Here is a 23,778-nt window from a genome sequence, read left to right as displayed (position 1 = left end):
AATATTACGGCCATTGGCGAGGTGGAGGTGGAGGTGGAGGGTGTGACGGTGCTTGATCGACAGAGTCTCGTCTTCCTCTCTTTTTCCGAGTTACTCGTACCTCCTCCTCTCCTCCATCATCATCATCACCACACACCCACATCCTCACCACCCCCCATGAGGTATACCTCGCTGCTGGCCCTCGGCCTAGCTGGTCTGGCTCTAGCCAAAGATGGTACAACCACCGAGACCACCGAGTCCAACACCAACACCGATTTCTCCTCCACCATCACTGGTTCTTCCACCTCTTACAACTGGTCCGATGCTTCCACCATCACCAACGCCTCAGCTCAAGTTCCCACTGGTACCTATCTGACCTACACCTCCGTCATTACCCTCGGTAATGGCGACCACAAGACCGTGGTCTCCTCTTCACTCAATGCCAGTGCCACCGCGACGGGCAACCAGACCCTTCTCCACACTTCGACCTCAGACTCCGTCACGGTGCTGGTTGGCGGTGGTGGGACAACCACCCTGGGCAACAATAGCATGAACGCGACTCAGACACATTCTTCCACCAGTTCGATCCCGACTGAGACCAACACCACCCCTTGCAATGGGTACAGCGAGTTCTGCATGCGCAACTACTCCAACATCACCAATGTCGCCGCTCATAACAGCCCGTTCGTGGTTCCCGGCAACGCTGCCTCCAACCAGGCTCTCAAGGTGACCGACCAGTTGAACGACGGCATTCGCATGCGTATGTCTCTTCCCTATCCGCTGCGACTCAATTGACCTCCCCTCTGACCAAAAAAAAAAAAAAAACAGTTCAATTCCAAGCCCATAATAAGAGCGGCGAGATTCACCTCTGTCACTCGAGCTGCGACATGCTCGACGCCGGCACTCTGGAATCCTATCTCGCCCAGGTCTACCAATGGATGATCAAGAACCCTTATAACGTCGTCACCTTCTTGATGGGCAATTCCGACAACCTCCCACCAACCGCCTTTGTCGACTCCATCGAAAAATCGGGCCTGAAAAACATCATCTACTCGCCCCCGAAGGCCCCCATGACCCTGGACGATTGGCCCACTCTCTCCGAGATGATCCTCTCCAACAAGCGCGCCGTTTTCTTCATGGACTACGGTGCAAATGAGACCGCCGTGCCCTATATCATGGACGAATTCTCTCAGCTGTGGGAGACACCCTTCTCACCCACTGACCGTGATTTCCCTTGCACCGTGCAGCGTCCACCGGGCCTGAACCACAAGGATGCCACCAACCGCATGTATATGATCAACCACAACCTCAACCTCCAATTGAACTTTGGTTCTATCAGCCTGCTCATCCCCAACACGGCTTATATGGTCGACACCAACAGCGCCAACGAGACCTTATACGGCAGTCTTGGTAACATGTCGGCGAAATGTACTGGTAAGTGAATAACCACCCGCTTAAACGAATTCCCCCCCGTGACCAACTTCGTTCGTTCATACTCACAATTTTCCAGAAAAATATGACCGCCCTCCCAACTTTCTGCTCGTCGACTACTATAACTGGGGCAAGCCCAATGGCTCTGTCTTCGAGGTTGCGGCGAAAGCGAACAACGTCACGTGGAACGGTGACTGCTGCGGCAGCAGTTCGGCCGCTGCGCACATGGCAGTCGCCAGTGTCTCGACGATGGTCCTCGTGGCAGCAGGTGTCCAGTTCCTTCTCGCGGCGTTCTAAAATGACGATTCACGATCTAGCTTTTTTCCCCTTGATTTATTTCGACATATTTGGGTGTACATATCGTAATATAGATGGACAGCAAAGCGCAGTATAACAAGCATTAATTCGATTCCCCATCCAACAAATACATCAATTAAATCTGAAAGTACTCAAACCATATACAACGTAATTATCATCCTCTGTGACTGAGTATACAAGTACTACAACTTGAAGTACATTCTGCTCTACACAGGTTACACCTATATCCACCCACATCACGTGTCCCACCCAACCGCAGCCATGAAAACGAAGCCAACCACCAAACCCCCAAACGACCACACCATCCCCACCACCAAATCCTCTCACAAGACTCGAATAGAGAGAGAGAGCGAGAGAAAACGAACCCGTCACCCGTCACCCGCACCAATCCCCCACCACCAACCGCCAAAATGGTCGACATCGTCCCCCTCTCCAGCTACCCCTCCTACATCGACCTCCTCCCCTCAATCCAAACCTGCAACATAACCAACCTGCCCGAAAATTACTTCCTAAAATACTACCTCTACCACGCCCTGACCTGGCCGCAACTGAGCTTTGTAGCCGTCGTCCGGCCGAAGAATGGCTACAAGAACGGCGGCGGCGCCAGCGGCAACGGAGCTGGGATCGCGGGGGATGTCTCGGGTCAATACCCCAAGGTCGTTGGATATGTCCTTGCGAAAATGGAGGAGGATCCTGCGGACGGGAAACCGCATGGTCATATTACTTCTCTGAGTGTTATGCGCACGCATAGACGGTTGGGAATTGCTGAGAGGTTGATGCGGATGAGTCGTGAGTTTTACCCTGCACCTTTTTACCCTTTAACCTCTTTTCTCTATACGTTTTGATTTGTTCTTCCTGGTTCGGTGAGGGTCGGTTGGGGTTGTCCGCGTGTATTTCTCGTTCGAGTGTGAGAGATCAATTGTCTTGTCTGCTCTATTATCGACTGGTCTGCTTGGCTGGCTAGGTGAAATTGAAGCTTGCACCGGCGATCCCGACCCAACCCCAATATCACTGCGAATGCGAATGCGAATGCGAACCCTATGACTACCGCAAGCAAAAGCAAAAGCAAATTGCTAACTCATCCAGAACGCGCAATGGCCGAGTCCCACCGCGCACACTACGTTTCCCTACACGTGCGTGTTTCGAACATCGCCGCGCTACGCCTATACCGTGACACACTGGGCTTCGAGGTGGAGAAGATTGAGAGCAAGTACTACGCCGACGGCGAGGATGCGTATGCGATGCACCTGAAGCTTGAAAATATGTGGATGGACTGGAAGGCCGTTGAGAAGCGGGACCGGGCGGAGGCGAAGAAGAATAAGAAGGAGGGTGAGGATGGTGCCGATGCGGAGGAGGAGGATGCTGATGAGGGCGAGGCGGTTGGGGATCTGGGGAAGGCGGAGCAGAATGGGGAGAAGATGGTTAATGTTAAGATTGGGAGGGCGCTTGGTGTTGGTGATTTGGTGGAGAAGAGTGATGTTCAGTCATAACTCAGGTGGCCTGGTTCGATGGCCCTGCTTGTGCGCTGGGCTCTGCATAGTAGAGTTCTAGGCAGTACTGGTAGTGCTACCAGCCTAATACGAGTATGCTGAAGAGACTCGGGAAAAAAGAAAGAAGGAAAGACCAGGTAGTAGTTATAGTTGATGAATCTACTAGGTGTATATCAATCAATGTATATGCAGTGACTATCGTTACTTCGTTGATGCTATCTTACTCTGGGCCGTTCCAGATCGCGCCTTGAAAAATATATGCGCCAATAAATAGAACACTGGCAGAACAGGCAAAGCGAAGGAGCAAAAAGAATCAAAAAGACATATACAAAAATGCATCAAGCTCCATCCTTTTTCTTGCCCTCGTCCCGCTTCTTGGATCGCGGTTTGAGAATATCCTTTATACGAGAAGGCGCTCCACTCTTCTTCTTATCTGGAGTATCGGCCTGCGTTTCATGCATGCTGGCTTGCGAAGAAGAAGGAGTATGAAGGCTACTCCTGTTGAACTCTGAGCTCGTCTCCGAGCGCACAGGAAAGCGCTGCGGTTGAGGTTGTGCAAGAGGCGGGGCAGGGGAATCTTCCAGCGAGACGTTGTTCAATTTGCCATCCAAAGAAACTTGTTGGTCCCTGGCACTAGCCTTCGCCATTTCATCGGCTTGGGCAGGTCCGTGTCGGCGGCGATTGCGCTTCACGCGCCGTCGGGCGCGCTGTTCTTCTCTTGCTCGCTTGACAACGTCCCGGAATGCTTTTCGCGTGGCGCGCATCTCCTCTTTCATGGCACGGCGGTCTATAGATGCGCGTTGCTGTTGCTCGGGAGATTCCCACCGGCCCCAGTCATTGCTGTTCGTTGGCTGGGTTTGCTGGGGGCGGGTCCCTGGGCGCCAGTTCCGGCGTCCGGACGCGCGGGCTTCGCGGCGGGATTCTTGGAGGATTGTTAGTTGTTGGCGGAGATCGACGGCTGCGTCGTATAAGATTCGGTCGTGTCTGTCATCGAGGGATTGGAGCTGTGTGCGGACTGTGGTGAGGTCCGAGGCGCTTAGGTCCGAGGTAGTGGAGAGCGAATCAATTGAGCTTAGGGAAGATTCGGATGAGGTGGATACTATAGAAATGCGGCGCGTTTGTTCAAGGGGAGGTTTATCGTCATCTTTGGGGAGGGGTTGAGGCCGCGTTGTAGGCTGCAACGTTGGTTGACTAGGCGGGGTAGGGTTGCTGGTAGGGATGCTCGTGGGAGTAGTCGGATTTGATACTGTGCCGGTGGTTGGAGGACTCCAGGTTGGATATGGAGCGTAGCCAGAAGGAGGATATCCCTGATATGCAGGTTGCTTCCGCCCAAATCTTGCCTGCTCTTCGATCCAGCGGCCGTGTGCGAGAGCTTGCTCCTCGACTTGTCGGCCATAGTTCATGGCATGTTGACCGAATTGGTTACCGTAATGCTCTAGCCGTTCACCATACTTCTGTGCTTTAGAAGTAAGATCCGATAGCCACCCGCCTTTGCCGCTACTACTATTCCCATATTGTGGTTGTTGATAACCCCAACCGTTCCACTGCCCCCATGGAGCGGCTCCAGGAGGTGGATATGGATAGTACTGCGGTGGTTGGTGAGTTGGTGGTGCACCATGGCCGGGAAATTGGGGGACTCCATATGGCGGTCCAAAGGGCATTGGCGGGTGCGGCATCATGGGCATCGGCGGAGCAGGCCAATTTGTGGGTGAGGGGGTATTCTGGCTGCTTTCAGACTCAGGCGTATTTTGAGCTCTGCTATCTGTATTTGCACTGGTCCCAGTTCCTTGATTCGCCTTTGTCGCGGCTGGATAACATCGCGGACAGAGGGCAGAGGATGGCGCGGCGTCGGGTTCCCCAACATATACAAAGACAATTCGAGTGCCGCGTACCTCAAAGAAACACTGGTTCCATTCGTCCACCACGGCAGCAATTCGAGCCCGTCGTTGCTCATCTGTCTCTTGTGGTCGATCCTTTCGGTCCCGCTGGATTTCCGCCCGTAGCTGTCTCGGGAGATGCTGGGACGCAGCAGCCAAGCCCAATTGAGGCGGGAACAGATATCGCAAAAAGGTGTCCCAGTCCTGCTGCACGACCTCATTCATCCGCGTCGCCCAGCAACGGGGCCTTCGTGGGAAATCTTTCGTTTGACTGCGAGGATATATCGTTATATGGTGGTCTAGCAGGCCTTGGCTCTCGTCCAACCCTGTCGCAGGCCGCTGCTCAAAGTAGCTCGCGGCGGAGACGAAGTGGGTTGGCACAACGGAGGAGGCTGCCGAGGAGGAACTACCTGCCTCCGCCGACGGACCTGAAACATTCGCACGCGATGGGCCATTGGCGTTAGCCTGGTCGCTATTCCTATTGCTGGCCGGCACAACTAATGGATCAACGGCGGCATAAGGCGGTGGTGGGACCTCCTCCTCCTCCCGGTCCATTGTGACAAGGCTGGAGGGAGATCGTCGGAGAAAGGAGAAGGGAGCAGAAGTTGAGGCCTAGGAGGATTGCAGATATTCGGCAGCCTGTCAAGGCACGTCGCCCATGCTGTGCGACTCGGTGGATGATCTAGAGGATCAAATGGGGATGTTGGTCGAAGGCAGCAGAATTCCGGGCTAGTAGGTCAGCACCGAACAGCTTGGCGCGGGGGATCGGGCTGATCGGAGATGCATGTCTCACCGGACTGGAGGGCCAAGGGGAACTGGCCAGGACGGGTATATACTTGCGCGGTCGCAAGAAGTTGCAGAAGTGGAAAGAGGTTGAGGTTGAGGTTGGGTTGATGGTGCCATTCCTTAGGAAATCCGCCAGCGGGGCGATAAGATAGCCCACCTCCGCGGAGTTATGAGACCCCTACCCTCTGGGTAAGGAAGGGTAAACCATGGATAGAAAGAATGAATATAAATGGAATGATGGATATTATTTTAGGATACACAGACATACAACTAGACAGGGTCTACCATGTAGGTAGCGGCTCCCCTAATACCTTAAATAGTACTGGAAAATACTAGTATCCCGGGGCAAATCCTACTCCGGTAATACTATGTAGCCTAGTAGTAGTAACCTTAATACTTTAGTAACAGAACAGTCTATAATGACCACAATATTTCTATTATTTGGACTAGGACATTTATGCTCCCGGGTAATTAGCAATTGTCCAGGAAATACCATATATACATTACCACAACCCTCAACCTGACCCTCAATCCCAAGCATCACCCCACCCATCGTCTTCATTGACATCTTCCTTCGGCTTCGTATCGATCTTCTTCGCTGGTGCCGCTACTCGCGGCTTGGCAGCAGCAACAGTACTTCTCGTAGGTGCCGAATTGGTGGAGGATGATTTATTCAAGCCCTTTGGAAGGGGCTTCTTCGCCTTTGATTGGTTCTTCGCAGCCAACCACCCGGCAAAATCAGGCTCACCTCCATCATCGAAAGATACGGCCGGGACTTGGCTTGTGACTGGATCCGGTGATGAGGGATTAGGCGATGCAACGGCTGCAGTGAAGGGATCGGTCTCTTGATCGTCGTCGTCCATTGCACCCCATGCATCGAAGACATCGTCACCTTCGTCTTCAATTTCCTGCTGTTGCACAACGGGGACCGGTCTATCTGAGAGCGATCGGCCCAGTGGCTGGGCGGTTGGGCGCAAGGGTGTTTGCTTTGGAAGTTCCAATTGCGTAGATGGTGATGATTTGGCGGGGCGAGGGACGGACGCGGATCGGGCTGCCTCTGTCTCTACTAGTTTGTTGGTAGCGCCTGTAGGTTCGATCTCGCCGTCTGCGGCTGCGATCTTGTTGGTGAAGGAGGATATCGCCCAACCAGCCCAGGACTTGTCGTTCGAAGTGCCGATCCGAGCACCAGGGATGTCGGCCTTGCTGGGTTCTGCAGGTAGCGCAGAATCGGTCATGGTGGTGGCAAACTTTCGAACACGTTGGATATAGAGGTCGAGGGTTTTGTTGGCTTGGTCGCGGATCAATCTGGAAACTGTAAGTGGGAAGAAGGGGTTGCATTATTTGTTGGTAGACTCACTTTTCCTTGTCTAGCAAAGCTGGGCAAATGGCGGGAAGAATCTTTGCAGCGCAGTCCTCCTCGGTGAAAACATCAATTGTGGCGGCCAGCGCGAGTAGACCGGCAACTCGGGCATGCTGAAATGGATCGCGAATGGCTCTTGTGAATGCAGCAATGAGGACCTTTGAGCGAGTCTGGAAAGATGTCAGTGGAGATCAGGAGTCCAATCATAGTTTCAAACTCACGCCCTGGGAAAGATTTTTGGCAATCCGGCCAAGACAGATCGTAGTGTTCGTTCGGATACCAGGTTGTTCATCGTTAGCGGTGCGGGCGAGGAACCGGAGCAGTTCGCCGTTCACGACCCTGTCACTAAGTTTGTTGATCACCGTCAGAACTGCCTTTACGGTCTGCTCTCGGACCACGGGAGCGGCGTCGGTGAAACCAGAGGTCTAGAGAAATGTCAGTATAGGTCAGAGGTCTGAGGAAGATTGATAGACTCACCATCGGGGGGGAAGATCTTGTCATTGACAACTTTCTGAGGAAGATTATCGATCATTAAAGGGAGGTTATCCAATAGACACACGCGGAGAGCTCGATCAGGGTTTCCGAATAAGCGCACGATAACAGGTGTTAATTTGGCATTGAATTCATCCGCTGATAGCTTAGATCCAATCTTGATGGTAGAAGCAAGGACTTTAGGGCCACCACCGCCAAACTCCACTGACTTGAGCAGCTCGGGGAGAACCTTCATCTTGAAAAAGTCTTCTGGGAAATCATCCGAGAGTTTGTTGAGCTCACTAATAGAGTTGGGTCAGTAATGAAAAGAGTTTCATGTCAGAAGGGATACATACTTTATGAATTCCTCTCGTTCTTCGTCACTCTTCAGTCCCAGGTTATCCATATCCTCTGTCAACCGAATCAAGGAAGTTTGGAAGAACCCGCCATGCTTCTTACCCTGCTCAACAAAGTGAGCGGGGCTCAGTCGGAGTTTGGGATTGGCTGTGCAAAGCCGCTTGTAGCTCTGTTGCATAGATGGAGGGATATTGGTCGTCTTGCCAGCTTGGTCTCCACCTGAAAAATGGCCATTGAAGACCTCAAAGATCAATGTGCCCAAACCATAAGCATCAACCGCTGACAATGGATGTTTTTTGATAGCGTCCCATCCTCCCTTCACAATTTCCGGCGGTGTATACCGATGTGAATCTGGGACGAGACTTCCGTATGTCTAGGTCATGGTCAGTTTTCTCTTTCTTCTGGCGGTCCTCCATAAGGGCACTGACATAGATGATAGCGTCATCTTCTTTCATGGAGCTCAATATATCAAATCCACCCAGTTTCCATTCACCACTCTCACTTGTATAGACCGAGGCTGCGCGGACAGCACCATGGACGGACGAAGCGTCTTCATTGATGAATTTGAGGGTAGACTATATCGCAGTCTGGTTAGCAGCTGCGCAGACAGAATGTTTGAAGCCCACTCACCGAGATGCCGTATAATCCCCATTTCGCGGTCTCTTCACTCAAGCTCCGGCGCTTGACTTGCCACTCGAGAGGAGCGACTCGTTCGGTGACGATATAAAGATTCGATTCGGTCTGCAGTATGAGATAAATTAAACCTGCGCTCTCAAAGGAGGCCGAATGGATTGCCAGCATAGAGCAACAAGGTCAAACATACCTCGATCGTATCCAACACCTTGATAACACCAGGATGTCTCAATGTCCTCGACTTTCGAACAGCGTTTTTGGCCAGTGGCAATCGCGACTTATTCGCGTTGATGTCGAACGTGAATACACTGCATGCAGAGCTATCATCCTATCCAACCATCTCATCAGTACAAGCCATGCCACGCATTCGCCCGCGGTCGAAGCGCATATCGTAGTGTTGGAAGCCATCCTACCCGTTTCGTACCGTTGTGAAGCGTCCAGATCGAATCGCCGATGTCGACTCGATCACCCAGTGAAAAGGGTAACGAGGAACCCTTGGCGATCGCGGAGGCGACGGCGGACTTGAGGAAATCCATGCCTCGTGCGTGGCGGTGATTATCTGGCCGGAGTGTTTGGGTACTTTTCGCCTAGGAATTCGGGGCGGCCAAGCCAATGGCTGGTGAAGTTGAGTCGCGCGGGGTCGGGGGCGTGAGGATGAGAATAGAAATAGAAGGGTAGAAAAGAACAGAAAGAAAGAAAGAAGAGTATGGAGGAGTAGAATAATTCAATGGGGGAAGGGAGTTGCGGCCCCGCGTTCGGCCTGAGGCACGTGGATTTACTCCAGCTGAGCTGCAGCTCTCCGTTTCTCTGCTTCTCTTCTTCTCCTCCCAACACAACCACATTTCCACTTTCTACTCGCCAACGCCAGCTCAGTCTTTTTAATCATCGTGAGTCCTCTCTTCTCTACCCCCACCTACACTACACACCCCAATTCGGCTCTCTCTCCTATGATGTGAAACCTGGTAAAAGGTCAGACCGCGCAACACCACAACCCAACAACCCCCCAAATCCACGAAAAACCGAAGGTACACGAGATATCCACCAAAGTGCCACCAAATCAACTTTTCCCCTCCAATCAACCGAAAACCCAAAACAACGCGTCTTCCCCAAACCCAGCCCCGTTCATCACGGACAAGCTCCCTGTTACCCCCGGGTAACTATCTTATACCAATGGTCCCTGCACCAAAGGTATAACGAGACAATGGGATCTTGAATCTTCTACCCAAGACGAAGTCCGCCAGAGAGCACGCGCCTCCCAACATCTCAACTCTACTTCTATATTACTCTCCTTTATGCCCGGTCCTTAGTACACCTACCTACCCAGCACGCCTATTTCGAACCTTCCTCTCTCCCCGCAAGCAAAGCACGGTTTCTAAAAGGCAAACGAGGGCCCGAGTCTACGAAGTGGCTCTCTTCGGGCACGGTGGCTAACAGCCATCGTGGGACCTTGGGTGTAATGCCGTGTACAGTGACTGCGATTTCCTATCCCCGCTTGCGAGGTGAGGTTAGTCGTGGAGGCCGTTTTATCTGGGGTTCCTTTGTCCGCTTTTCTCTATGAGGACTGTATAGGAACCAATGGCAACGGCTGACAGGCTAGAAGGCTCAGTGGGATTTGTTGGAAATGCTTGCGTGGAGGGGAAGGGTTTGCATGGTGGGAATGCTGGGTAGGATAGATACTAGGGATTGGGTGTGGCGGAGGAGGGTATGGAGGTGGAGGTGGGAGGGAGGTCGTGTGTGTGATACCCACGTATCATATCTGGCCGGGTGGAGTTTGGGAGAAGGTGAGAGGGGTGTCGGGGATGGGTTTGGCTGGGATGCGGCGGGTTTTCGTGAGATTGGAGTGGGTTAAGGGGATGAGGTTGGTTTTTTGGTGCATTGTTTCTGCACCGCGGGGGTTTGTGGTGGTTTTTGGGTTGGGTTTGGATGATGATCTTTTGAAACTGAAAAGACCTGAGGAGAAAGTGATAGCTTCTTATGCTGTGTTGTTCTTTGATTTTCTGCTTTGACAGACTCGGACTTGATTTGGTTCTATTACTGACTTGTCTTGAAGAACAGGTTGACGGAAGTGGTGTTTATCAAGTGGGGTGCTGTATGATCACTCCAGGGCTAGTTCATAGATACTTGCTACTACTACGGGTACATAGTAGGGCATGTTTCAAGGTTTATTCAATATATATTTGTATTATGGCATTTAGTCGGGATCGAACTCTACTGTAGTTTGTTGTTGTGTAGCTCATGCTCAGCCATCCAGGCGTCCATTGTTCGCAGCGGGTAGCCTAAAGAAGTCTAGTCGTATCCTCGCCGAGGGGGGGAGGCTAGCCTAAATTGGCCTAGTAGCCCCAGGTAGCTTCCAATCCTAGGATCAGGTACTGTAGTTATCAATGGACATCTACCCTATAATCAATGGAGTCATCTCTTCCATCTCTTCTATCTCTTCCATCTCTTCTATCTCTTCTATCTCTTCTATCTCTTCCATCTCTTCCATCTCTTCCATCTCTCTTGTTGATTTCACATTGCTGATTTCTTCGGTGAACTTACCTCGTCAGTATCCACAGGTCTGGACATTCTCAATTCTGTCAATATCACTAATTACCCTCCCTAGGCCCCAGGTTGAAGTGACGGTTTATCTCACTGATTTTACCTTACCGATATCCACAGGCTCAAACTTCCTCATCTCTAGAATAATTCCTAACTATCCTGTCTAGATTGAAGCTACACGATGTCGTACCCGGCCAGCCCTGTATCTGAGGCGACTACGCTCACAGAGATTCGCACAAACGCCCACTCTATGGCGTTTGTCTCCTCATCAAGCTCTTCAGCAACCTCGCTCTTAACTTCGGACTCTGAAGTTGACAGCGGAGGCTTTCTCAAGTCTTCCTTCCGCGCTGGCGGCCCTGTGATCTGCTCCCTACCTGCCAGTCTAGAGCCTCTTAGCCGGCGCCTGCGAGAATTTATGCTTGAACAAGGTCGAGAGACTCGATGCCTTCATCTCGCAGACCAGATTCTTTTGAGATATAGATTGAATCCTTCTGAGCGGTATTTCACCGGTCGTCAGTCTATTATTGGAAAAGAGCCGCAACCAATCCTCACACTCCTCATCGTTATGCGTCGAGAGCCAGTTCCGGATTCAACAATATGGCGCGAGGTAGCCAAGAAAATTAAAATCACTCTGCACTCTATACTTACCCATTTATCGGTTGAAATAATTGATGAAAGATTATTACATCGTGGACAGTGTTTCCCTGTTGAGTCCACACATCCTATCTTTCCAGTATGGTTAAATATTTGTGAGCAGATTCTACAGGGTGCTTACAACACAAGGGAATGGGTTGCATTAGATTGCTGGCGCTATGGATATGAGGACAATGCAAGCAACAACGAAGTCAGTGTCATTGTCAGCGTCCAAGAGACTGCTGAAGGTTCATTCCACACTGCTGCTCAACAAGTAAAGGAAGTCCTCGCCAGGAACTCTGTTGAGAACGTCAACGTATTGTTTATAAAGAGCGATATCTGTTTTATTTCTGATAAGCCTGAAATAGGCCCTGAACTTCCGGATAGTGCTTGTACTCAATATGTGTTACCTGGGGTAAGCATAGGTATTCGAAACAGTTCCGCTGGCTTGTCTACCCTGGGAGGAATTGTAGAGCTTAAGCAACGGTCTGAGTGGCATCAGTTCGCTCTAACCTGCTTCCACTGTGTCTACCCCCCGGAAACACCAGAGACCCCGGACAGACACCGCTCAATCCTACATCGAATCCCAGGTGCCCAAGCATCATTCGCAAAATGGATGTGGAATCCCATACTTCCAAATGATAATATGGCCAAACAACTCCTCCGGATCGAACAACCATCCACTTTCGATCTCAAGAACACAATTGTACACCTCAGTAATCGAATTAAATCTCTCCGAGATCCTGAATATGAAAGATTACATAGGTTGAAAGAAGCAATAAAGAAAGGAAGCGATGACTTTCTGACGCCCAGGCAAGAGCTCAACTACGAAATGGACTCGAAAATCATTGAGCACTGGGAGGATCGCAGAGCATTTTTCGAGGGTTTCTTGAGCAAGAACTCCCACAAGCTGGGGCATGTTTTCTGTGGCAGTGGCCTCCACCACCAGATAGTCGCTGCAGGTGGATACCGGCAGATTATGGACTGGGCCCTAATCCGAGTTGACAAAGAACGGATCCCCACCGATGCTCATACTCTTGCCGAAATCGGTCGGCCCTTCGCATACGGTGTCAATGAAGTTCCAAATCGGTTTTCTTACGAGCCAGCGGTAGATACAGGACTGTTCGATAAGATCTTGTTCAAGACGGGTAGATCCACAAAAAAGACCTCCGGAAGGTACCACGGGTTGCAAAAGTGCATGCTTCATCGCGAACCGGATGAAACTGCCCCTGCTGGCTATCGAATTGTCCCTACGTTCACGCATTCGGTCAGCATTTTAGATAACCAGACCTTTTGCGAGCCAGGTGACTCCGGCTCTCTTATTTACAAAGAGTCCGAAAAGGTGGTGGGCATGTTTTTCGCTGTCAGCCAGCGAATAAACACATGGAACTTTCAATTGATTTCGGATATTTTTGATGATATCAAGATAGTCAGCGGCGCATCTGAAGTTCGTTTCGTATGAACCTGAAGTTAGTTATCTTGCTTTCATCTCGCTCCAGGTCGATAGACGCTTCGATTTTTGGTGACTGTTCTCGACTACTTTAGTGGAAGGATGGAATTCGTGCCCTGGTTTCGGTCTTGCTTCCGGTCAAGACCATTCCGCTCTTTCGTTCCTTTGCTCAACTGCTTTAGTGTTAAGATAGAATCGGCGCTCTTGCTTTGTTTTCTTTTTTTTATGTTGATGAATATTTCGATCTGTAATTACTTTACTTTACTGCTTTAGAAACAGTATGAATTTATCTCCTTCACTCAAATTTGTGCAGCGTCGTGTATTTGCTCAACGTACAATAAGAGAGTACAAATAATATCCGAACTCCCCTTGGGAATCTAACTACTAAACAGCCCTGGAGACAGGATTCCAGAGAACATCATAGCTACACAATATCATAAACTTAAAGCAACAGTCTTAGTGCAATTTTGCCAGCGCTAGTACATTGTCTGCTTCATGTATTTATCAAGCCTACTGCCAGTTATACTGAGTAGTAGGGCCTACTAGAGAAATAAACTACTGGATACAACTTGAGCATAACGACCAGAAAAATGTGGATTAATACATACTAGGTAAAGATTCAACAAGCTGAGGCCTAGTGTCCACATGTCAGAATCCCCAAAGTTTGAAATACGGTCTCTGACCCGGGACAGTATTTGTCTAAAATACCGCCGGAACGACCGTATGTTGAAACTTGAACTGGCATGACGGCCTGAGGGAGGTACTACTAGAGGTACTAGTACTAGCCCTGAATTACTACTACTACTAACTAGAGTACTGGCAGTACTGGTAGTATGCGTCCAGTGTGGATCAACTCTCCGACTCGGAGTCGCAGTTTCTAGCCCAGAGTCTAGGAGTATAAGCAAACTACAGCTACAGCTACAGCTACAGCTACAGCTCTACCCAAAAAGGAGATTTTTTATAATCATTCATTGGATCCCGCAGGACTGCTGACAATCACCACCAAACTTCAAGTTATCATGAAGTCGGTAGTTCCTCAAGTGACCAGACCTCGCCCCGATACAGCTCACTCTCATCCCATCCCACACTCTCTCACCTCCCTCACAAAAGCACAGCCACGACATTCCAATCGTTTGAAGACATTGGAGAACAAAAGAGGAGGACCACAATGATTCTCATCGGAGAAAATTCCATCACGCTGAATATGAACAGTTGGGAAAGGGAAAGTGGAAAGAGAAAAACGAGAAGAAAAGAAAAAGCCGGAAAGAAAACAACACTGATAGAAAATCACCGTCACCTGTCACGATGTGGCAGATTGAGGTAGCACGAAATTTCTAGGTGCGATAAACTTGGGGGTGCGGAGCGCTAGAGGCGGCGGCTGAATTGGAAGACAGTTCAGAAGAGCTTCACTTGCACAAAGCGTCCCAATCGAATGCGAATGATGGTTAAGAGACATTGCTACATGTATTTCACTCGGTGAATCTGCGAGTTTGTTGTCAGCACTAGGTATGCAGGGTGGAAGCATATCTACTCACATCCCAAGCTTCTCGGTGGCATTTCCTCATTGCGCGATCCCTAAGTGTAGTGCGCCAAACCTGGGAGGGCGGATGGAGATCAAGACATTCCAACCTTGATCCACATAGTTGTTCCTCAGATCACATGACGGAATGAATATCTAACAGTGAGACGGGGAACCCAAATCTCATCATCAAGTCATGTCATTCATTTGCCCTCGTCCGTTGGCTCCGCTGAGTGGGAGCCAGCAGCAGCGTTGGCACCCGCATTGTTGGCCATTTGAGGAGGCATCTGAGGCACCTGGTTAAATCCATTGCTGGGCGTTCGGTGCTGATTCGGAGGGAAATGATGCGGCTGGTGTGGACTGGAGGAAAAGTGAGGTTGCTGCTGGGCGTAACCGCCACGACCTGAGGGCACTGAGATGGTTGGGTAAGCCGCGTGAACCCAGATAGGGCGAAGGATGAACTCACTGTGCCCGGGTTGCTGAGCTCCATATCCTGGCTGGCCGGGTTGACCGGACGGCATGAACATCATCTGCGGAGGTTGACCGGACTGCGAGTTTTGATGCATCATCATGGGCGCGCCACGGCTTGGGCTGGGATAACCGCTGTGTGGCTGTGGGGGAGGAGCATGCTGGGGGTAAGCGTGACCTGGGGAAGGTGAGTACATCGGCATCTGTGGGTTATAGGGCGACATTCCCTGGGGAACGCCCATGTAGGGACCGTTAGAAGGTTGTTGCATCATTGGGGCTCCTCCCATAGCGACGCCCGAGTTCATGAATTGGGGTCCACCTTGGTATCGGGGCAGGTGGCCAGGCTGAGGGGCACCGTAGAATCCCGGCACCGGTTGTCCAAATGCCATTTGGGCATGAGGGCCCATGGGGGATGGATATCCCATGCCGCTTTGCTGCATGCGAGGGGACGGGAAGACCTGGGACGACGACGCGGAGATCTGCATGCGATGCTGATCGTCCATGTGGCCAGACGCGGGGCCATGTGGGCCTTGATGGAGGTGGGGTCCGTTAGGGGGACCCGAAGCAGGAGCCATACCTGGGTGGAAGGGCATTTGGTGTTGTTGAGGCAGATGGGGATTGTTCGAGGCAGACCGTCCTTGGGGCGAAACTGACTGGATGCCACCGGGGTGCTTGAACATCTGGTCAAAAGTCTTGTCCTGGTTCGCGTCTGGGTGATCCCATGTTGGGAGCGTCTTGTAAGGGGGGGGAATACTCCCGTTGAATGCGTAGGATTTCTCCGCATTATCACTGCTCTCCTTCTTCATGCGTTTGATCGGATTGAACTGGTTATCGATGGAAGGTCTTTCGGAGATGGGCAGAGGTTTCTTGTTGCCGAAGAATGCAGATGGAGTTGTCGCACGAGAGGCCGATCGATTGCGCGAGAATGGTCGAGGACTGGCGGCAGCCGCGTTGGTGCTGCTCGCAGGACCGGCAGGAGCGGCGCTCGGAGGGCCACCCGGGGTGAAGGTGCTTGCCGCAGGATTGGGCTTAAATTCCATCGCGCGGACATTGAACTTGGAAGCGAGAGAAGATGTGGGAGCCTGGCTCTTCACAGGGCTAGTGATTCGAGGCTGCTCATTTGCAGGACCGGTAGGTGGGCCACGAGCATCCTGAATTGGTAGGGGTGTGGGAACCGGGCCCATGCCTGCACCCTTGCGCTGCTGAAGGTTATCCGCTAAGCGATGGCTGAGCATACCGGCACTAGGACGACCGGGCTGCATGGGCTGCTGAGGGAATCGGCCTCCAGCTCCATTTCCAGCCGCATGTGGACCGGTGGGGGCATACACTTGGCGGTTCCGGGGGAAAGCATTTTGGCGATCTGCGGGAGCGGCTGGGGGCACAGCTCCAGTGGGGCCGCCTCGTCCAGCTTGTGGCTTCTGCTCGACGGCGACGGCTGGAGGAGAGATCTTCGGGCTGGTCTTGTCCTCGGATACACGATTGATAATGGATTCTTGCTTGGTGCGATCCTTGGCTAGAATGGGAACCAAGTCCTTGGGAACCGGGGTGTGCAGCTTGAAGTTCTGGGAAAACTTCATCAACTCATTGAGCTTGAGAGTTCGGTCATAGCTGGCTTGGTTGCGACGGCGTTCCTGCATTTTCATCTTCTCACTGTTGGCAAACTGGCGGAAGTGATCCAGCACTTCGGTCTCGACATTAGCAGTGACATTCTCGGGAACAGTACGCTGCTTCACAGAGGTGCCAGGGGTGTCGGAGCTAATCTTGGCAGAAGTGGACTTCTGCTCAGTTCCAGTGCTGGCAGATGATTGAGTCGATACTTGGTCCTTTGGAGCACTCTCGGTGACGGGGGGCTGAACAGTAGCAGGAGGAGTAGTAGCGGCCGAAGCGGCCGGAGTAGCTGGTTTCTGGGCAGCAGCTGGAGGTGCTCCAGCTTGTCGGCGCCCCGGTGGGGTGTATTTGTTTGGCTGTCCAGAGAGGAGAGGAGGAAAGATCTTATTCTCACGACGAACACCACTATACTTATCCTCTTCATCCTGATCACCGGTGTCGGGCGCGACTTGACCTCTCTCCTCACGCATGTGAGGATTGTCGGCACTGGCGCCCTCAATTTCCGCAGCAATCTTGGCTGCCGAGGCCGCCTGTTGACGATAAGCAGGAGAGCTGCGATCGAGCGAAGTTGTGTAAATGTTTTCGTCGTAGTCAGTCTTCGCGCCGAAGAGCTTCTCGTTCGCTGCGAACTGGTCCCATCCAGCGGTGTGTCCCATCGAGCTATCCAGAGACATATCGACTTCGTGTTCAGCGGGCTCCCAGCGTTGCAAGGTGCGCTCCCGCATGGCCAGGTTACCCGAGATATCAGCATCGGTTCTGAATTTGGCTGCCCCTAAGGAGAAGATGTCAATCATCGATCGGAATTGCCTTGTGACTTTGCGCTTACCATTTGTCTCTTTCGCCGACACCTCTGCCGGTGATACATTGGGGACTGAAATGTCTGCGATGTCCTTCACATCAAAGGCCATGCTGTGTTCCGGAGTAGCACCAAGATACGGAGTTGTCACATCGCTCACGCCGTTGGACTTGGGCTGGTTTTCCTGAGAGGCACGCTGCACCATCTTCAAAAGGAAGGACGAATCGCTGGCCTCGAGAGTTGAGGACGAGAAAATGCCGGTATATTTGTCTCCATTCTTCGTAGTTATGGTGGTAGGCAGACCCTGAAATACGTAGTATGTTAGTAACAAGTCGTGCGCGCAAGATGAACTGATCTGAACTGCACTGCACAGAGCTCAACTTACAATGAAAGTGGCAAACAAGAAAACCAATCGGTCATGCGCATGGTTGTCGAAAGTGTTGGATTCCTTCTGGCCCGGGCGAGGGGAACCAGACTGCTTCTGCGCCATGTTTCCGTTTGATGAGGCGTGTGAGGAGCGTTGGGTGATGGGGTTCGTCCCTTGAGACCAGGCCTTGTGGGAGTTGGAGCGTCTATAGGAAGGTACATGGCCCGGTTAGCGGAGTACAACAAGTAAAGATGGAGCCAGAGAAGCAGATGAATGGTTGCCATGAAATCCGACGCCTGCAATTGGTTCTCTGGGGCACACAATGCCATGCCAGCCCACAATGCGAGAGAGATCGCGAGGTCGAGGGGCACGTGCACGGAGTGCCTATTCATTCAACAAGGACGAGCGGGGGGCAGGAAACCCCATGGGCATTCGTCCCAGGGGACAAGATCTCAGACAAAGTGATTGTCAAGCTTGTGGAGGGCGAGGAAGGGAGAACAGATAAGGGGGGCAAAGGGCGTGTTGGAAGTGGTCGAACGTACCGTTGACCAGCGTCACCAGGGCTGCCGGATTGTCGGCGGCCGTCTGCCTTGGAGTTGGCGCTTGATCTGAGAGTTGGTCTTCCAGGGTTCTGAGAGGGGTTGTTGGGATTGCCTGAGCTGTTCGCAGCCGGCGTCGAGTTGAGAGTGGAAGCCATTGATTGACTCGGGAGTCAGGGCAGGCTTGCGTCGTGGAACTTAGCACGGCGGAAGCCGCGAGGAGGCACAACCAGAACCACCACACACCGCCTGCACAAACAGGACAAGGGGGGATGGGGGTGGGGAAACGATGGTATGCGCGACGCACTGGGGGTAGATAAGGGGGCTGAAGGGGTGGTAAATGACGAGAGGATGTTAGGAAGACAAAGACTGGAAGGAGGGGAAAAAAGGAATGGAGAAACTGGAAATTGATGGAAGTCACGGGGAGGAAGGAAGGAGGAGAGCAGGAGAGAGCAGAAGGAAGAGGGAATGTGTACGGGTAATACCATGATACATACAATACGGTGCGACCCTGGACTCGGACAATGCACAGGCATTAGTTGGTATGGTGATGGACAGAGTATAAAGTAAGGACATGTACATATATGGATGTATTGAATACGTTTACTTTTTTGTTTATTCTCACATATGAATTAAATACTATCTATAAAGATCGACCTTCTTCTACTATTTATTCTTTCTTCTACTTCTACTTTGGTGGGGGCGCAACCCCGGATGACCGTATTGCCAGTACAATACATGCTACTGTACTGACGTATGCAGTGGGATATGATTGATTATTATCCGAACATCTCATGGACAGGTCCATTTACATACATGTATACTCTGTGTTTGTTTTTTATTTGCACACAGAAATGGAGATGGTAGTCTGTCAAACCTAGCTTGACCCACAATTCAATAAAAGAGATGAGAGTGCATACTCTGTACGCCTAACTCCATACTCCATAGTTACTCCATACATATACACATACATAGGGGCACCGTAGGTATACACAGGGATAGGGCAAGATGTATGGAATTGTCCTGCATTAGGGCACGCTAGATGACCCGCGTTCATTTTGAGTCCAGTCGATCATGTCTGTGACTGCGACTAGGACTCTTGTGTGCGATTCTTATATGACCATCCTAGTTAAAAGTCAAAAAGAAGCAAAGTCTTAGGGCGACCGGTTGGTGTGGTCAGATTACGGTGACGCCCAATAGAGGAGACTAGTTAATTAGCCAAAGATGCCCTACTGGGAGGCTAAGAATAGAGAATACTATACGGATACTCTATGGGTAGGTATAGGGCTAATACTCATTTTGGTCCATATGTACTGCCTTTCTTATAACTACTCCTATACATAACCTTAGGTGAGCCTGAGTGGATAAGCGCGGGAGCTGCCGCGGCCACAGCCAGCTGAAGTGGTGGTACAGACCAAGGAAAAGGTGCCTTAGTGCCGTGGATCGACGAAGGCCTGCTGTAGGTCGAGTGAGCCTAGGCTAGGGCCTTAGGGCCCGGGAGTGCTGAGGGCCTTTGCTTAGTGTTTAGTGCTTAGTCTGCCCTATACGGTATGTAACCGTATCTTACGGGCTGGGCGCACCCTGCACTCCGCTGCGCTCTGCACACGCAGATCCGGAGGCTGGGCCAACCACCACCAACCACCAACCACCAACCACCCCCCCTTCTCGTGTCAGTTCTCGGTTCTATGCAGTCGACTCCCGCCTGGTCTCATCCTTCCGGAGACCAAGATCCTATTCCTCGTCCTCAACACCTCTCGGTTTCCGGCAGCACCGACACCTCCTCCATGGCCTCAGCGTCAGGTCGCAGTTCGTCGGCCTCTGGCCGCTCCCAATCCACCAAAACAGTGGTAGGTGCTATTTGATCCCATCTTCTCACTTCCTCGTCAACATGTCCGAGTATCTTGTAACTGTTCGCTGACCGAGGCCGCCTCATCGCACCCTCGCACAGCCCGATAAACAGATTTCCCAAATCGAAAAGAGCGTGACGCACCTCCTAGTGGCAACCAAACAACTCCTCGAAACCTTGACACAGTGGTCTCGAAAAGCCGCCTCGGAAACAGATGTGTCAGATGTTTACGTGCGCCTCGGCTATGAATTCAACCTCGCCTGTCGCGCGTTCAATGCGATCGGTGTCGAGACCTCGGACTTGGGTCCTGTGCCCGACGTACTGCGCACAATACTCGAAGACACTCTCAGCCAGGATGCATCCCCGCAGAGCCTCGACCGATACCTCCCCCAAATTCGCGATATCATCATAAACCTCCTCCACGGCCTGAAGAAGAAGCAAGCGCGCCTACGGTCTCGACAGCAGAAGGAAGAGGGTCGAAGTGGGATGCCCGGGCGGCAAGCGAGTGCCGGAAGCCTGTCTAGCGAGAAGACAAATATCGGACAGCTCTACGATGAAACCGCCGCCTCAATACTACCTCCGGGTAGCGTGCCATCTCCCAAGCGCTCGGCGCGTCGATACGGAAGCAATGGTTCGTTGGAGGACTCTCCCGCCCAACAGGGCACCTCACCAGGGCCATCTGGTTCAAGCTACTCAGAGCGAGATGCCTCGCGCAAGGAAACCCAGCAGTTGCTCTCCCAAGCGACGTCAGATAACGAACCGACCCCCCGGGCGACTCCATCGGCAGCGCCGCCAGACTTCCCTGCCCCGCCGCCTCCGCCGAAGCAGGACGATGCGCTTGGCGCTTTACAGAGAAGTGGTGAGCTAGAGCGGCGCGCCTCGCGTCGTTTCTCTGCCTACCAGATACAGAAACACTTGGGTACCTCGTCAAACGGTGTGCCTGTTATCCCCTCACAAAACTCACCAGTCCCCAACCGAGGACGTGATGTGCGCGAATCGCTCAACGCCGTGCGCCTCCGAGGTCCCTACCAACACTCGCGCCAGCGATCCACGAAAGGCTCCCAAGACGTCACCAAAGGAGGACAGGCCCAGGCTGCTGCAAACATCCCCCGGGCGGTACAGGAGGAATCTCCGAAGGCTTCCACTGAAACCGCGGAGCCTTCCCCCGCACCCACACCTGCACCCGCAGAAAATAAGCCACCACCTGTCGAAAAGGAGCTACCAACGAGCCCTATTGCTGATTTGACCCCCCCCTTATTTCCCACAACCACCTAAGACTGGCCCCTCTCTCGATGATGCCTTTGACCCCGAGAAGAGTAGCTCCTCTCCCGTTCGCGAGACAGCCCCGGAAACGCCAAAGAAAGATCGAATTGAACCAGTTGACATTGCCACGCCTCCTCCGATCCCTCAGCTCGCTGTCGACCAACCGTCCCCAGGGAAAGAACTGACCCTGTTCCTGCAGTACAAGAGCAAGATCAAGAAGTATGTTCTGCTAGAAGGCATCGCAGAACTGACCATCGGGCGACTGCAATTGGCATTCATCGAGAAATTTGCATGGAATGTCCACAACAACGGCATGGACCTTCCTGAAATCTACATACAAGATCCAGTTTCCGGAATTCGCCATGAGCTGGAAGATTTGGGCGATGTCAAGGACCGTTCGGTTCTCGTGTTGAATGTGGATAACCTTGATGAAGTGAAGAAGCACTTTGATGATAGTTTTGGAAACGTGCGGACTCTGGTGGAAAGCGTAAAAGAGGCGCTCAGTGGTCAGGGAACCGTCATTCAACGTCTCTCAGATCGTCAACTGGAGGCCGCAAAGGAAATGGCTCGCCTCGCAGCAACGCCCTCGTCATCATCTGCCCCTGGCGTCGGTAGCAAGATCGCCTTGACTTCAGGAACTGGTATTCCTATCGGTGAACTTCAAAGCCTGCGCCGTGACTTAGCTGTCGTCAGGCAAACTTTCACCAACTTCCAATCCGACATCACTGGCTCGATGACTGACCTTCGCACCAAGGCAAGCCTGGTCAAGACTGCCGCGGAGGACGTCGCCGTTACAAGCTACGAGGGCGACGCCGGCCGAGCACGTGTTGGAACCGGCAAAAAGGAGTTGGCTGGTGAATCCGAGCGTCTTGTCTCACGCGTCGACGACCTCCAAGATCTGGTTGAAGATCTGCGCAAGGACGTGGTACAACGCGGTGTTCGCCCATTGCCACGACAACTGGAGGGCGTCAGCCGCGACATCAGCAATGTGACGAAGGAAATCAAGAAGATGCAAGACTTCCTGGGACGTGAGAAGCCCATCTGGACCAAGATCTGGGAGAAGGAATTGCAACTCGTCTGCGAGGAGCGAGACCAACTCACAATGCAAGAAGACCTCGCAGCGGACCTGCAAGACGATCTCGAAAAGGCGGCGCAAACTTTCGCCCTGGTCGAACAAGCCACCAAGGAACAAGCGCAGGAGAAGGTCAACGGTGCTGTCACATTGCGCGCTACCTCGCGTACCCTTGGGATTGACCCCACAGTTGATCCGGTGAAAGCCAAGGACGGTGTTCTCGGCGAGGTGCGCGCGCTCCAGCCCAATCACGAAAGCCGAATCGAGGCCATCGAGCGCGCGGAGAAGGCCCGCAAGAAGGAACTCGAGAATCGCCGTGCCAATCTCTTCCAGAAGGAGCTCGGTGCTTTCGTGCAGGAGGATAAGCTCAAGAAGAGCGGTGGCGTTGAAGAGGCCGAGCGTCTGCGTAACGCTAAAGACGACCGCATTCGCAAGGAAGTCTGGGACAGACAACAAGCCCGCAACGCGGAGATGGAGAAAGCCGAAGCCGAAGCCGCAGCAGCACAAGCAGCAGCAGGAGAGCAAAAAACCGAAGGCGAGAACGAGGTCTCCGGAGAAGCCGCGGTCGAAGAAGAAGCAGGTGGTGGCGAGGAGGCAGCACCCAAAGATGAAACACCGACAGAAGAAGAGAAGAAGGAAGGAGATAATCCCGATGATTCGAGTGCGGAGAAAGCGCCCGAGTCTTAATTTTCCTTTTCCTCCCTTCTCCCCAACACCCTACCCTACCCTACCCTACCCTAAACCACATCACACTCCCCAATTTCATTTCTGACGATTTTGTGCATTCTTTGGCGATGGATTTGATTTCGCATCTCGCGTCTATACCTGTGGCGATCCCCATGTTATACCACTGTTTTGGATTTGTTTACCCCCCCCCCCCCCATTATTCGCCCCTCGCCATCATCACCACACACCCCCCATCACCATGCGTTGTTTTTGCCCTGCATTCATGTCACTTATTGACGATACCCTGCCAC

The 23,778-nt window shown here is 52.2% G+C and overlaps 8 protein-coding genes across 8 annotated transcripts; 5 read left to right on the top strand and 3 right to left on the bottom strand.

Moving 5' to 3' along the window:
* Nucleotides 1–156: 156 nt before the first annotated feature.
* Nucleotides 157–774, top strand: N7481_002483 (PLC-like phosphodiesterase; the record flags this gene model as incomplete). The annotated part of the gene is made up of 1 exon (XM_057261702.1): nt 157–774. The coding sequence occupies one exon, from the start codon at nt 157–159 to the stop codon at nt 772–774; it is 618 nt and encodes a 205-aa protein (XP_057126634.1).
* Nucleotides 775–866: 92 nt separating this feature from the next.
* N7481_002482 (uncharacterized protein) lies at nt 867–1,707 on the top strand (the record flags this gene model as incomplete). Its single annotated transcript, XM_057261701.1, has 2 exons — nt 867–1,413; nt 1,490–1,707. 2 exons carry the CDS (start codon nt 867–869, stop codon nt 1,705–1,707), a joined length of 765 nt encoding a protein of 254 aa, XP_057126633.1.
* Nucleotides 1,708–2,138: 431 nt separating this feature from the next.
* On the top strand, nt 2,139–3,218 carry N7481_002481 (peptide alpha-N-acetyltransferase complex A subunit ARD1; the record flags this gene model as incomplete). Its single annotated transcript, XM_057261700.1, has 2 exons — nt 2,139–2,517; nt 2,815–3,218. 2 exons carry the CDS (start codon nt 2,139–2,141, stop codon nt 3,216–3,218), a joined length of 783 nt encoding a protein of 260 aa, XP_057126632.1.
* A 338-nt stretch (nt 3,219–3,556) lies between these two features.
* On the bottom strand, nt 3,557–5,650 carry N7481_002480 (uncharacterized protein; the record flags this gene model as incomplete). The annotated part of the gene is made up of 1 exon (XM_057261699.1): nt 3,557–5,650. The coding sequence occupies one exon, from the start codon at nt 5,648–5,650 to the stop codon at nt 3,557–3,559; it is 2,094 nt and encodes a 697-aa protein (XP_057126631.1).
* A 758-nt stretch (nt 5,651–6,408) lies between these two features.
* N7481_002479 (COPI-interacting protein CEX1) lies at nt 6,409–9,238 on the bottom strand (the record flags this gene model as incomplete). Its single annotated transcript, XM_057261698.1, has 9 exons — nt 6,409–7,186; nt 7,239–7,411; nt 7,463–7,666; nt 7,747–8,014; nt 8,069–8,442; nt 8,498–8,644; nt 8,700–8,810; nt 8,893–9,030; nt 9,116–9,238. 9 exons carry the CDS (start codon nt 9,236–9,238, stop codon nt 6,409–6,411), a joined length of 2,316 nt encoding a protein of 771 aa, XP_057126630.1.
* Nucleotides 9,239–11,421: 2,183 nt separating this feature from the next.
* On the top strand, nt 11,422–13,335 carry N7481_002478 (uncharacterized protein; the record flags this gene model as incomplete). Its single annotated transcript, XM_057261697.1, has 1 exon — nt 11,422–13,335. The coding sequence occupies one exon, from the start codon at nt 11,422–11,424 to the stop codon at nt 13,333–13,335; it is 1,914 nt and encodes a 637-aa protein (XP_057126629.1).
* Nucleotides 13,336–15,045: 1,710 nt separating this feature from the next.
* Nucleotides 15,046–18,778, bottom strand: N7481_002477 (putative PAB1 binding protein (Pbp1); the record flags this gene model as incomplete). The annotated part of the gene is made up of 3 exons (XM_057261696.1): nt 15,046–18,018; nt 18,100–18,286; nt 18,624–18,778. 3 exons carry the CDS (start codon nt 18,776–18,778, stop codon nt 15,046–15,048), a joined length of 3,315 nt encoding a protein of 1,104 aa, XP_057126628.1.
* A 1,527-nt stretch (nt 18,779–20,305) lies between these two features.
* On the top strand, nt 20,306–23,488 carry N7481_002476 (formin-mediated actin nucleation enhancer; the record flags this gene model as incomplete). Its single annotated transcript, XM_057261695.1, has 3 exons — nt 20,306–20,467; nt 20,569–21,672; nt 21,743–23,488. The coding sequence occupies 3 exons, from the start codon at nt 20,306–20,308 to the stop codon at nt 23,486–23,488; spliced, it is 3,012 nt and encodes a 1,003-aa protein (XP_057126627.1).
* Between the last annotated feature and the right edge of the window lie 290 nt (nt 23,489–23,778).

The sequence above is a fragment of the Penicillium waksmanii genome (genome assembly GCF_028829765.1).
Source record: "Penicillium waksmanii strain IBT 27052 chromosome Unknown utg000002l:1.0-3326099.0:1.0-3328782.0, whole genome shotgun sequence".
Taxonomy (NCBI): Eukaryota; Fungi; Ascomycota; class Eurotiomycetes; order Eurotiales; family Aspergillaceae; genus Penicillium; species Penicillium waksmanii.
Note: the sequence above shows the minus strand (reverse complement) of the source record. Positions and strands in the feature narration are given on the sequence as shown.